At 48.1% G+C, this 13,679-nt stretch overlaps 1 protein-coding gene across 3 annotated transcripts in view; it reads right to left on the bottom strand.

Annotated features, from left to right (window-relative positions):
* DHX30 (DExH-box helicase 30) overlaps nt 1-13,679 on the bottom strand; it is a 34,277-nt gene that overhangs the window by 16,894 nt on the left and 3,704 nt on the right. Inside the window, exons 2-3 of one of the 3 annotated variants that reach the window (XM_051610998.1) lie at nt 13,381-13,431; nt 1,852-1,982 (exon numbers count right to left, since the gene is read on the bottom strand). In XM_051610998.1, coding sequence (XP_051466958.1) covers nt 1,852-1,982; nt 13,381-13,411 — 162 coding nt within the window. In that variant the 5' untranslated portion in view covers nt 13,412-13,431. Of the gene's footprint in view, nt 1-1,851; nt 1,983-8,903; nt 9,206-9,391; nt 9,606-13,380; nt 13,432-13,679 lie in introns of those variants that run through there. The other 2 variants (XM_051610996.1, XM_051610997.1) reach the window with 2 other exon arrangements.

The following is a 13,679-nucleotide window of genomic DNA, read 5'->3' on the forward strand; positions in this document are numbered from 1 at the left end:
CTCCAACACATTTCCAGTTGCAACGGCAAGCAGCTCTTCCTAACTGCTTCCTTGCTGTCATTTTAACTAGCACCATACTGCATCACAGTCTGTGGGCACAGGAGAACCCAGCCTGCAGCCTGTGCTGCCCAGCACAAGCTATTCAGAGAAGGAACAGCACCACCAGAGCTCCTTTGGTACCAGCACAGCTGGATGAGAGCAGCTGAAAAACCTGCTGAGGCAAAGCCTGCTGAAAGCTGAACCCTGCCCTTTCTAAAACATTGCTCCAAATCGAGAACTCGTTTTACTCCTGGCCCTGCAGATGCTGCAGCTGAGTTTCTGCAAAGATCCAAGGAGGAAAATGCCTAAGGAATTCTCTCCTGCTTCTGCAGCAAAGATGAAAGGTGGCATTCAGGTCCGCTGGGAAAACCCCACCTATAAGGCTAGAGAAAAGGCCCCTGACTTCTCAACAGCCTCCATCTGGCTGCCTGCCTGCCATCTGAATCTCATCTGACTGTAGGAAATTGCTCTGTATTCTGCCCAGGGGCTCTGCAGGAAAAGGCACAGACCTGCTGAGAAAAGAAGTTGTCTCATGAAGACCAAGTTCCATGGTACTCATGAAAAAAACCTCACTTCCAACCCAGACTTCTCCTGTTTGTCTCACCTGCCCTTCTTTTTCTGGCTTGTTTGTTTTTTGTGATCCAGCCCTCTTTTTTCTCTAAGAGCTCCTCTATTGGGTGGGGTTTTTTTTCTGTTTGGGGTTTTATTTTTGCTTTTTGTACTTTTTTTTTTTTTTAGATCTGAACTAATGCTCAAATGTTCATCTATTTACTTATTAGCCAGAATGTGAACTCATTACACAAACTGAACTGAGGAGGCACTGCCTATAGCATGCCAACATTTAAGTAAGGAAACTGCACCACTGCTTGAGGAAGAGCAAGACACAAAAACACAGAAAATAAAGGAATTCTGAAGTAACTACTACTAATGTATTGCCTGAAACAGAGATGCTTAAAAGGGATGTGGTAATAAAAACTGTCTGGGAAATTTTAGACAGAATGTTTGGAAAATGTTAATCCATCAGAACTGAATCTTTTCCTGGAATGTACACTGCAATTCAACTTCAGCTGGCAAGGGCTCCCAGCTCCAGGACGAGAGCTGGGGTGATAAAAGGAGGCAAGTCCTCAAACACAGAGCACCCAGCAGCTAAGAACCCCTGCTCAGCTAATAGCACAGATTTGGATCTAGGGCTCTCACATCCCAGGCAGTGCTCAAGCTACTCAGCACACTGCTTGTTTGGAATTCCTCTGCTTCATTTAACAAAAAAATTAGTCTGTATTTCACTTTACCCTGAAGTAGCATTAGAAGCCTCCCTCCATCGCAAACAAGTTCTTCTTTTCTGGTTGCAATTGAACATTTTAGGCTTAGGCATTTGTTCCATTAGAACCTACAATTAAATCTAGGCCTACTAAGGTCTAAAATACAGCATTTACATTTTAATTATCTAAGGTAGGGGGGGTACATAGCACAAGACATTTGAGCACAGATGATGTGTCTTCCTGCTGAGAAAAGCAGGTTACAGCAAGCTACTTAAAAGAAAAAAATCCATCCTTCCACAGACAAAAAAGAGGGGGACAGGACCTACATTTACATGCTTTACATACTTAAAATATGAGAAAATAAAGAGGAACAGGAAAAAGTGAGAGTATTTCTTGTTAGAAAGATCATCGCACAACTTTTATGTGGAATTACAACGCTTCTATAATTTTCCCTGTTGAAGAGTTGCTTCCAGGATTAGCAGTGTTCTTGGCTCACTTCCCACTCTGTGTGCAACATCCCTACCCTCCCTCATCCCCAGCACCAAGGGATTACCTTTTTTCTTGGCCCATTAGTATGGATGTACACCAGCTTGTCCCTTGCATGGGAGATGCCCAGGGCTCGGCCAATCACACTGTTGAGCAAGTTTTTAGGCTGCGGAAATTCCTTTAATAAGTCTCTGGAATCTGAAAAACAAAACAAAAACTGAATGTCTTCTAATTCTTGTGCAGTCCTGTTCCAAGGCATGTTTTAACACCTGCTCCATTGCAGCCCTGGGAGCAGTACTGTCCCTACAGTCAGACAGCAGTGACCAGAGGTATGAAGGGGCTTACTCAGTGTCTGCAGGCATCAGGAAAAGGCTTCAGAGAAGAGCAAAGTCTCCTGAGCTCCAGTGTAACATGACCCTGCAAATTCCACTCGGGACATGATGCTGGCTGTCCCACACTTCTCCTGAAAGGCACAGCTTATTTGTTTCCTCTTCTTTTTAAAACTACGGATATCCTCTAGTTGGAACGGCAGCACCGACACAGACTAACCCCATGATTCACTAACAAACATGTAGCAATTTGCAAAGACTTTCTCCCCAAAAGAATCCAGTATCAACAGAAAGAACTGCCAGACTCCACACACCTGCTGAATCTAAATACAAATATCCCAGCACAGAATTCAAAGCCCACATTAACACATGGAGCTGGTGCCTCACCATGGAGGCAAAAGCAGCTCTGACATTCCTGGATATCCAAACCAAACTGAGCAGTAACTATTAGACATTAGGAAGAAATTCTGTGCTGTGAGGGTGGGGAGAGCCTGGCCCAGGTTGCCCAGAGAAGCTGTGGCTGCCCCATCCCTGGCAGTGTTGAAGGGCAGGTTGGATGGGGCTCTGAGCAACCTGGTCTGGGGGGAGATGCCCCTGATCATGGCAGGGGGGTTGGATCTACATGATCTTTAAGGTCCCTTCCAATCCAAACCATTCCATGATTCTATTTCAAACATACCTGGGTATTTGTATCCCCCTCCTGAACCACATGTATCACTTCAGGGTTAAATCAAGGATCTCCACAACCACCAAGTTACACCTTAGATCCACCCACTGGCAGAAAGGTGACATAACTGCCAAAGGCTTCTCCCTGAATTCACCAAGATGGCTTGGCTAAAGTCTGTGAACATAGTTTTGTACTAAATCACTTTGAGAACCCCCTGAAAAGAAGTCTGCCAACAGTCTTTGGAGAACAAGCAGCCCACGCTGGAAGCTGGGAAGCAGTGCTTGAGGCAGTGGGTGCTGAGGGCAGGCAGGGCTGACTGGCTGAGCACCAGGAAGGGACAACTCTCCACTGCCAACTCTGCACAAGGACATCTCTCCACCGGGACACTGGCACAGCCCTGTGTCATCTGCTGACCCATGGAGAGTTGTCCTGGTGCAGAGATGTTCCAGCAGAGAGATGGCAGCAAAGAGTTGTTGTCCTAGACCCCTGAGCACAGGGCCCCTGCCTCACCAGGTGAGAAATCTTCCTCAGGCTGCAGCACTTGCAGGAACGGGTTAATAATAATCAGTTCAAATCACTAATTAAAAAAAAATAAAATCAATAAAAGTCACACTGCCCCCAGACAGAGCAACGTGATGCCCACCTGGTGTCCCAGCCTCCTCCCTGATGCCAACACCAGCAGTTCTAGTTGGAGAGGAGGTTGCACTACGTCCCCTCTCACAGGCATCCCCGCTGTACCCAGCCCTGCAGGCTGAGCCTTAGTTTGGAGCAGCAGCCCAAGAGAGACCAGATGAAATGTAATGTGGTCACAATTCTGGGTGCAGTCACACAAACAGGCAGATCTAATAGCTCACTGTCATGGGGAAGGGTGGGTGCCACTTCTCCCAGGCTCTACCACCACCACTGCTCTGGCACAAACCCAAACGTACACGAGATGATTTGCAGCCCTAATCCAACAGAAAGCTACACCAGAAAACTCGGAGCACACAGCTTTTGCTTCCCTCAGAGCAAATCAGCCACCTGCCCAGTCCTGCAGGCCCCCAAAATCAGCGCAATGGCACAGGAGAGAGGAACAGGCTCTCTCATTCTGGCAACACCAAGCACAGCCAGGCCACTCTGATCACAAACACGCTCCCCAGGCAGCCAGAACTTCATTAATCTTCTTGTAGACTATCAACGGGTTTGGGCACTAGTTTTTAGAGGGCTTCTAATTCAGGAGAAGTTTCAGCAATGAGTGAGAAGTCAGCAACACATGATAACTGGTACTGCCAGAATGTGGAATTTCACATTGATGAACCAAATCCAACAAGAAATGAACCAACAGTCACACTCGATTAGAGCATCACCAAGATCTGCCACCAGGTTTTGCCATGAACTCTGCAGAGTTGCTATAATGAAAATAGCCAGTAACTGGCTCCAGAGAAGGAGGCAAGCATTAAAGAGAAAGGCCCTGCAACACCGGCATGTGGAAGAGACCTTCTCCAAGAAGCTGCTCAACAATGGAAAACTGAATTATTTGGGTGTATTACAAGGGCTCAACTGAAAGCTGATCAACAGAGAAATCACAGGAGCTTTTGGGAAGGCAACAGAGTTAATACTGTACCATGGCACACTCAACACTTGTCAGACTGTAGATACTTGGGTAAGAGAGAGCAAAAAAACATGTTGCTGATATCACTCTCTCCAAAAAAAGAGAAAAGCCCAGCACGCTGATCCAATGACTGGTGACACTTTGCTTTGAAAATTCTTCCATAGATGAAACAACTGAATCTCAGAGAAACCTCCTGCAGAGGCCAAACAGTCCAGGTACAGAAGGAATTTGGGTTCCTTAACACATTGAGGGAGGAACTGAAATACAACCCCGTGGGCTGTGGTAAGGACATGCAGAGCTGGTGTCACCTGAAGACAGGTCACACTGCAACTCAACAGCTGCCTGGTTCTGGGGGCAGTGGGACTGGCTGGGACTGATGTAACTTTCCAACATTTGTTGAATGTTGAATTTTCAGCCTTTACCAAGGACAGCACCAAAGTGAACAAATCAGAACTGCTGCCTGCTCAGCACACAGTGGGCCTCCTGCCCCTCTTCTGTGCTCAATGGTCAGCCTGGGAATCTTTCATTGGAAAGAACAAATCCAGAAGCCCACAAGGCTGCTGATCCTCACACATACTTGGGCAAAACTCTTGGACAATTACAGGGGAAGATGCAGGAAGCGCTCTAATTTAGGAACATTATTTGTCCCTTAATTATCTTCTATGTATTGGCCAGGAAGGCATGAAAATGGCCTCAGCCTAACAAAGAACTACAAGCCAATTTTTTGTCATTATACAGCAAATGTGACATTTCTCCCAACTCATACAGCAACCAGCACTATATTCAGACTTTGACCTGTTAAAGGAAACTGGAAAAGTGACTAAGAGCTTGGCACTGCAGCTCTATCCCATTCCACATGGCTGAGATGCATGGAGGGAGGAGTAGTAACACAATTCCCAAATGCACTATTAAATTCCCTTAATAAATGAGAAATTAAAACAAAACAAAACAACCCACAACCAAAACTCAAGCCTGTATTATTTAGCCTCTGGTTGCTTCCCCTTCCAAAAACAATACCCTGACAAATCTTTTGATAAGTAACAGGCAGAGGGAAGAAGTACATTCTTCTTAAAATGCCCCCAAAAATGCAATTATCTAATGACAGAGCAGATTTCTCACATACTGAGGGGGTTCCTCAGTGAAGACTAAACATTTAGTCCATCCCAGAGCAGAGAAGGACAGGATCTCTAAATAACCAAGCCTAGCTCTGGCTTGCAGATCAGACTCTAAATTACCAACCAAGACACAATGTATTCTTCCCAGCTGATGATGCCACATTCAGCAGTGCCATCTGATGTCCCAACAGTGACTCCAAGGCTTGATGGATCACCCTCAGCCCATCCTGGTCCCAAATTTGAGAGCTGAAATGATCTGACCTTGTATGAAGCCATGCCTCACTTGTAGATTTTAAAGAAACAATCTGAAATTGCAGGACTGGATTTGCAGAATGTTCTCCTCCCTGCCAGATTGGATTTCTTGGCATCTTCTTCCAAAGAGTGTATTAGTTCTCTCACTGCTGAGAAGGGATATTTGGGTAGGAATCATATTAGCAGCAGTCACAGCCCTGCAGAGGCAGGGAGTGTAACCTAATGCTCCCAAAACAAAAGAGAGTTGATTTTCACACCCAATTCCTATCAAGCCAAAACCATGTATGATGCCCACACCGCAGCTCTGAGACCATGAAGAAATATTAAAAGCTTGTCTTGAATTGCAAACAATTCAGGGTGGGGCCATCAAAAGAAGCCAATTAACTCATTTAAGTTCCTCCAAGCCGGTGAGTGCTTTAGCTTAACTTGATTGTAAAAGTCAACGATCATTCCAAACAGCACTGAAAGAAAGAAAAAAATAAACCCCAACTCTCTCAGCTGTAGTGGCCAAGCCTTCCATTAACCCCAACAAACCTGACAAGTAAAGGCACTGTCAGGTACAGCAGCACAAATAAAATGGCTCGTAGGCTTGTTCAGGGGAGACAGAGTGGCATTGGATTTATTTCAACTGTTCCCATCTCCCCTAGAGATGCAACAAACGAGCAGCAAGGACAAACTACTCAACAAGGTAGAAGCCCCCGCAGTAATAAATTGGAGGCAGTGAAGAATGCTCCTAATGCATAAAAAATTCACAGGGAAGAAGGAAGCCCTCTGGCTCCATAATATCCTTTTCATAAGGAATTAGCCTAGGCATGTTTTACTAGGGAGAAACGGAGGGAGACAGAAAAGGCTCCACCTGGCAGTTTCGTTTAGAGTACACCAAAAAGCTTCTTTGGGTTGTTTTTTTTTTTAACCAACATCCAGGGACCCTGACCAAGGCTCTTTCAAGCATAGACAGGAATAAAAACACCACGCAGTTCTCGCCTAAACAAGAACAAACTTAAAAACTGGTAAAACTGACAAGGCTCCTTCAATAGCACGTGAGATCACCAGAGAAAGAACCCCAGTGGACACCTCCAGCCTTGGAGACACTCGGATCAACCCGCCCCAGTCTGGCCCTGCCCTGAGAAGGGGATCAGGCCACATGGCATCCAGAGCACCAGTCCAACCTAAATTCCTCTGTGATATCAAGAGACAGCAAATTTAATTAGTCTCAGAGATTCCCTCTTAGAGCAAAACAGAGGTCAAGATCATGGAAGGCTCAGTAGTGAGTGAAAAGTGCCCCAGACCTGGCTGAGCAGGCAGAGCAGCTCTCTCCTTCAGATCCTGCTCCAAAATCCCACCATCTAGGCCAACAATGTGGAGCCCGTGGTATGAACCCCAATGTACCAGCACCAGCTTAGGCTGGCCTCAGAGCAGAGCTGACTTGCCCATGTTTGTATCCAAGGCTAATAACAAAAGCTCTCAGATGAGAAGAGCTAACAAAATATCAGTTTACAAGTTGAAAGCTTGGAACTTCCCCTCATAAACAGTTTTTGGAATTAACTTTTATGGTCTTTACGTATTCAGGTAGGAGCTGTTCAGTAGGACAGACTTCCCGTGAGACTCTGAGCACTTTTTATTTGCTCATCTGAAATTAATCTTCCGATATTGCTAAACTCTCACCAGCAGGGCCTTCCACGGTCAATCCACCCCACAAATTAGGAGGATGAGCCCAATCCCAGCAAGTTCTCCCCATCATTCCAGGAAAGTGAAGCCCAAAGACAAAAATACTCAAGTACTCTCTGAAAATGCAAGTTAGAAAAAGTGCTGAGGAATGGAGTACAAAAGAGGGAAGAAAAAAAAAATAATAAATTGGTTTGCTGCTTTTCTCAGGCAACACCTGAACCAGCTCATTACACAATAATTTGGGGTGGTTTAGCATTTGCTTCAGAAGTTAATTTGCTCTGTTGAACAGCTTGAATGCAAGAATTAAAGACTATTTGACTCTGAACTACAAGACAGAGCTCAGCACGGCTTCTGAAATTAAAGTGAAACTAAGGCCCAATAAATTCAGAAACTTGAGAGAAAATTTAAAAAAACCCAACATCCAGTGCTGGAGGTTGGGAAGGAAGCAGAAAACACAGAAGGAAGAAGGAAAGGGAAAAAAAAAAAAGAGATAAGTTTTTATGTAATAATAAACCAAATTTTCAAAGTGGAAAATTACAGCCTAAGAAATAAAACTCAAACCAAACCAGTGATTTCAAAATGCAGTAATTCAAGTCACAGCCTGGCTGTGTAACCTCCAGCACAAAACTATCCTATCTTTATAAACTAGAAGTGTTCTTCATGCTCCATAACCTAACAAAAAGCAATTGTTAAAACATGACATTAAGACACAGTTTCAAACACTCTTTTTAAAAAGTAACAATTCATTCTGACCAGCAGCAAAGCGTTTACCCTTCAAACATCTGAACCCCAGGCCCTCTCACACACAACTCTGCTGTGGGCTGAAGGTCTGACACCCAAAAGAGAAACGAAACCTTCTAAGCTTTAGATAGAGACATCATCCCCGGGCAGATTTACAGACACTGCAAGTACCGGGACCTGTGTTAACAAGAGCTGCCCGCGTCTCGATCAGCGCTCCAGCCGGCTCAGGCAGCCAGACTCGCCGCTGGAAGGGCAGCTCGAAGCCCTTTGTACACGGGCAGCAGATAAAGCGACGCTTGGAGCCGCCCGCAGCCTGTTCTGCCTCTGACCTAACGGAACTTGCTGCGCGGCGGCGACAGAGCAGTTTTTCTGGCGGATGCTCCAGGGGCGTGCTCCATCCATCAGGATTTCGAGCGAAAGATCCATTTAGGATTTTTCCCTCGCGTCAGCCCACAGCGGGCGGTGAGAAGCGCCGAGGACTTTTAGCCAGGGCCGGCTCGGCCCGGCTTCAAGCGGCGACCTTGAGCCGCAGGGCTCGTCACCCCGCTTCTGCTTCCCGGAGAACCCCAACTCTCCCCATCCAGCCGCCGCCAACAAAGAGCCCCGCACACTCGCGCGGCGACCACAAAGGCCTCGGCCCTCGCTGTCCGCGGCGGCTACCGGAGCTCTCCCCGCAGGGCTCCCCGCACCGGCCGCCGGTTCCGCCCCCCCCCCCCGGAGGGAGCAACCCCCCCTCTCCGGCCCGTTCCCCGTTACCTGCGGCGGCGGCAGCAGTGCAACCGTGCGTGCAGACGCCGCCGCAGCTCGCCGGCTCCTCTCCCTTGCCGCGCATGCCGGCCAGGAGCCCTTTCCCCGGGGCCGGGTCGCTCAAAGGCCGCGTCGTTCTCCGGCGATGGCCGCTTGCCCGCGACGCGGCCCCGGCGGCGCCGGTCGCCCCTCCCAGCCGGTGCGGGGGGGCTGCGGGCGGCCCGGCGCGGCCTGGCCCAGCCGCCCGGAGCGGGAGGAGGCCGGCGGGCGGCGCGGCCCGGCTGCAGGTGCGGGGAGAGGGAAGGAGGGACGTGCGGCGCGTTCACGCTCCCTCCTTCCAACACCGGGCCGCGGGGCTCGCTCCTCCCTTCCGCTGCGTTGCGGGGCCGGCGCGACGCGGCTTCCCCGGCAGCCGGGCCGCGCACACCGGGGGCGCCGCCGGTTGTTCCTCCTCCCCCCCCCCCCCCCCCCGCCTCGCTCCCCCCGCCCCGCCTCACCCTTCACCATGGCGGCGTCCTCCTCCTCAACACCCGGCTCCTCCTCCTCCTGCCTCGCCTCGCCGGGGCCCTCGGGCGCCGGTAAGCGGGTGCAGAGCCCGCGTGCTCCCGGCGCCGCCCGGTAGCAGCGGCAGAGGCGCAGGGGCCCGGCCGAGCCGCAGGCCGCCGCCGCCTGCAGCAGGAGCCCCAGCGCCGCCATCTTGAGGCTGCCCAGCGCCGGCTGCAGGCTGCGCCGCCGCCGGCCGCCGCAGCGCCCCCTGGCGGGCGGGAGGACCCGGCGCAGGTGCCAGCGAGGGGTGCGGAGCCCGGGAGGGACCCCCGGGAGGGACCCCCGGGAGGGACCCCCGGGAGGGACCCCCGGGAGGGACCCCCCCGCCCCTGCCCGCCACACCGCCCGGGGAGGGAGGAAGGAAAATGAGGTGCTTTCCTGGCCCTGCCAGAAGGCGTGGAGGCCGGGAGCGCTGCGAGGCGCAAGCCGCCCTGGGGAGGCAGAGGGCTCCCGCCGCAGCCTAAACCCGCAGGAAGATTTCCTTCTTTTTCTCAAAAAAACCCCCCAACCTGCACTCGCAGCCCCGCGCCCTGCCTGCCCTGCCTGCCCTGCCTGCCCTGCCGCCACACAGCGACAGCGCTGCCATCACTGCTCACACACCCACAGCACAGGGCACGGACACAGGTCGTCCCAAGGGGTTTTGAGACTATTTTGTAGGTGACACAAACCCCCCAAAAAAAGCTCAGGACTGTCTTCAGACACACTCAGAGAAGTATGACACACAGAGATGAGCCGTTTGCTCCAAGATCTGAGCAACCTGGTGATGATCCTGCAAACACAATCCATGGGCCAGTCCTCCAAATACGGATTTTGTTTGAGAATCATTACTAACCTTCTCTAACTAGAGGAAAAAACACACACAGGCAATCTCTCCTAAGCTTCTGAGAACGACTGGCTGCCCTTGCTTTCCCTACTGCACCCACGTCTTGCAATCCTTGCCGTTTCACAGGCAAAGCAATCGTTGGGATTGTTTTAAAATCAGAGATTGCAGGAATGATTGGGAGGGGAAGTGCAGGAACTGCTCTGGGGCCTCAAAGTCCTTTTGGGTTTCTTGCTAGACAGACACCCCAGCACACACAGGTGGAGGCCAAGCAATTCATGTTCAAGTGTCTGTTTATACAAATAAAGTCCCCTCACAGCCCATCCTTTACTCATACTGCAGATAAAACGCTACAAAGCTGAACATTCAGCAGCAGGACTTTCCCTTTCCTCACACCCCTCCCGACTTGCAGCCAAATCCCTTCTTAGCTGGTTGTGTACAAATGATTTTGTGGCTGAAGCACAAAATTCTCAGTGCTGGTTGAAATTCAAACACTGCAGGATTTTGCTTTTAATTGTTTTCTTAAAGTCGGATTATTTTTCTAGCCAATTAATAGATACATATTTTATTTTGTTTTACCTGAGACTGCTATTAAGTTGTGTTTCAACCAGGGCATCATTTTGATGTCAAAAACTTCACTACTCAGTGAATATTTTATGTGTACACTAAAAAGGTACATGTTGTTTAAACATTATGATGAAAAAAGGGTGGGAGGTTTTTTTTGGGTTTTGTTTTCTTTGTTGTTGTTGCTTTTTTGTTTGTTTTTTTGTTTTTTGGGGGGTGGGTTTTTTTATTCCTTTGGTTTTAAATCCAAAAGCCTCCAACAAGCCACAAAAGTATTAACTAAGATAATTGCATATTTAAATTTTACAAAGGCTGTGCTCCACAAGCAGAAGTTCAACAAGTGGACAGTTAGCAAACAAACCCCTGTATAAAAAACAACTTTTGGAAGAGCTGAGCACTCAAAAACATGAGCAAGACATGAGTGTTCATGGAACGTGGATATTCAAAAACAATCTTACTACTTACATTTGCCTTTTCCAATACACAGACTTTTCAGAACCTCTAGGAATTAGCCAGTGATCTGCCCCTGGAGTTCATTTTTACTTAAAAAAAATCCAACAACCAACAAACAAAAAAACCCAGAACTTGGAGCAGCACCAGAAGACCCAAAAAATGGAACTCTAATTATAAAGGCTTAGATTACAAATTTTAAGAGCATTGGTCCACTAAAAAGGAAAACAATCTTGCCAGACAAGTGACTCAATTTAAGGAAATGAATTCCCTGTAAACCTTTTGATAGGTCCTTGCATGCACTTTTACTTTCAGAAATAACTTCAGTTGGTTTGGAAACAAAAGCTTCAAGGAAAGAAAGGGTGTAAACATTAATACATCCTTTTGTGAAACTACCTAATTTGAGATAGTTGCTGGCTTATTTTCCAAAGATCTAGATGAGGCAATAAGCTGTCCAGCAGTGAAGGAAAGAAATAGGAACAGCTACTACATTGTTTCAGGTTGTGAACATCAGTGAAGAAACACAAAGGGTACTAAGAGCCCTATAAGATGAAAACCATGGCTGGAGAGCACAGTGACTAAAAGCAAAAAAAAAAAAAAAAAGACAAAAGAAAACAGATAAATAAAGTACATGTCTGGGGAACATCTTGGAAGCAGTGTCAGTGGGAAGGATGCTGAGAGCCAGTGTGCTGGTGCACAGCAAGTCAGGCATGAGTAGGGCTAGTGGTTTGTCACCATAAAGGATATAAAAGTATAGAAAAATAGTTAAAATTCAATTTATTAAAAAATTGCAGACATCCCAGATTCCACATGTTCAATTCCAAGGTCTTTATTTTGCAGAGATGAGCATTACACAGCATCTGAAGCCTGACCTAAAGCCATCTTCCCAGGCTGTGCCAGTCCAGGCTGCCTTGGATCAGCTCTGGCTAATTGCTCCTCGTTAGCCAGGCCCTTACAGGGGCAGCAGCTCCTTAACAACCTCCTTAAAGACTTCCCTCTTCCCCCGGAGCACAGCTGTTCCAGAACTCAGGGTCCCAGACCCTGCCTGCCCATGACAAACCACCAGCCCTGACAGGAAAAGATCCTTCTTTCTCTCCAACTCCAACCCAGGTCAGACTATTTGACAAATCAGAGGGGTTTTATTCCCAATTAAAATTACTTTGTACATAACAAACGCCCTGAACATATAAAGTATCCTGGGAAATGTTTTTTCCAACGTGGAACCCACAATACTGGTGACTCATTAGGATGGCAGAGTGACAAGAATGGCTGGTGCCATGTTGTGTGCCCCAAGGGCTCCAGCTTCCCTGGGACAGGAGGCAGGGATCTGGAATCCTTCATCCCCTTCTCTGCACCTTGTTTTAAGACCAAGTAATGGAGTTCAGAAAAGAAAAACAGAAGAAAACAAGGACCAGTCAGTGACCAGAAGGGTGTCCTAAGAAAAAAATATGATCTAAAGAAAGAGGTTGGCAAAGCAATGACAGGTAAAAAAAGGACATGGCAACAGTTGGCAGAAATGTAAAGCATGCAGACACCAAAGAGAGAGCACGCACTGAACCGGTACAAAACAGGTACGTTCAAGAGGGTAAAATTTAAAGTGAAAAAAAAGCTTTTCAGTGAAATAGCAAACAAGTCAATGTTCTCACCTATTGGATAACACCACAAATCTTCTCCCCTTCCAAATTCTGTTGTTTCCCTGAAATACGCACTGTAGCTGCACTCAGGTGCAACACAACCCACGTGCTACACTAACCAGGACAGAACCAGTCACACTGGTCACAGTCACCCTGTCTCACACCTGCAGTGCCAGCTCTGCACACTGGGCTCCCCTCAAAGTGTGTCCCAGACATAACAGCTGGTGCCAGACCTTGCACAGCTACCCCGACTTCAGGCACGGTCACCTCAGCTTCCTCTTTGGTCCCTAATGCTCTGAGAAGGAAGTCTGACAAAGATATTTGTAGGACAAACCTCTCCTTTATCCAGCATAGAAAAGAACAGCCCTGTTTCCTACAAATTCATTTTCTTCCTCGATCTGCTGTAGTAGTATTAAATCTCTGAACAAAGGAAAAAGTATCAGTTGACGTGAGGATTGCCTCAGGTCCTTACCTTTGAGGGAATTCAGCGAGAACATCTCCATCCCAGTGAAAGGGTTGGTTCCTAGGGAAGCAAGAGGTGACAAGAAGAAACAAGAAGTTAAGATCTTTCCTTTGAGATGTTTCAAGTGCTTCATCCTTCTGGAAACAATTTTAAATGTGTCCTTAGCTCAGGACAAAGCTGATGGTCCTCAGCAAATCCCACCTGACTGTATCTGGCAGGTCTCACCCAGATCACGCCTGCACCATTTGCCATCCTGCCAGAACTGGCAGCTCTGCACCCAAAGGGAGGAAGAGTCAGCTCAGCTGGGG

Source organism: Apus apus, chromosome 2 (genome assembly GCF_020740795.1).
Source record: "Apus apus isolate bApuApu2 chromosome 2, bApuApu2.pri.cur, whole genome shotgun sequence".
Taxonomy (NCBI): domain Eukaryota; kingdom Metazoa; phylum Chordata; class Aves; order Apodiformes; family Apodidae; genus Apus; species Apus apus.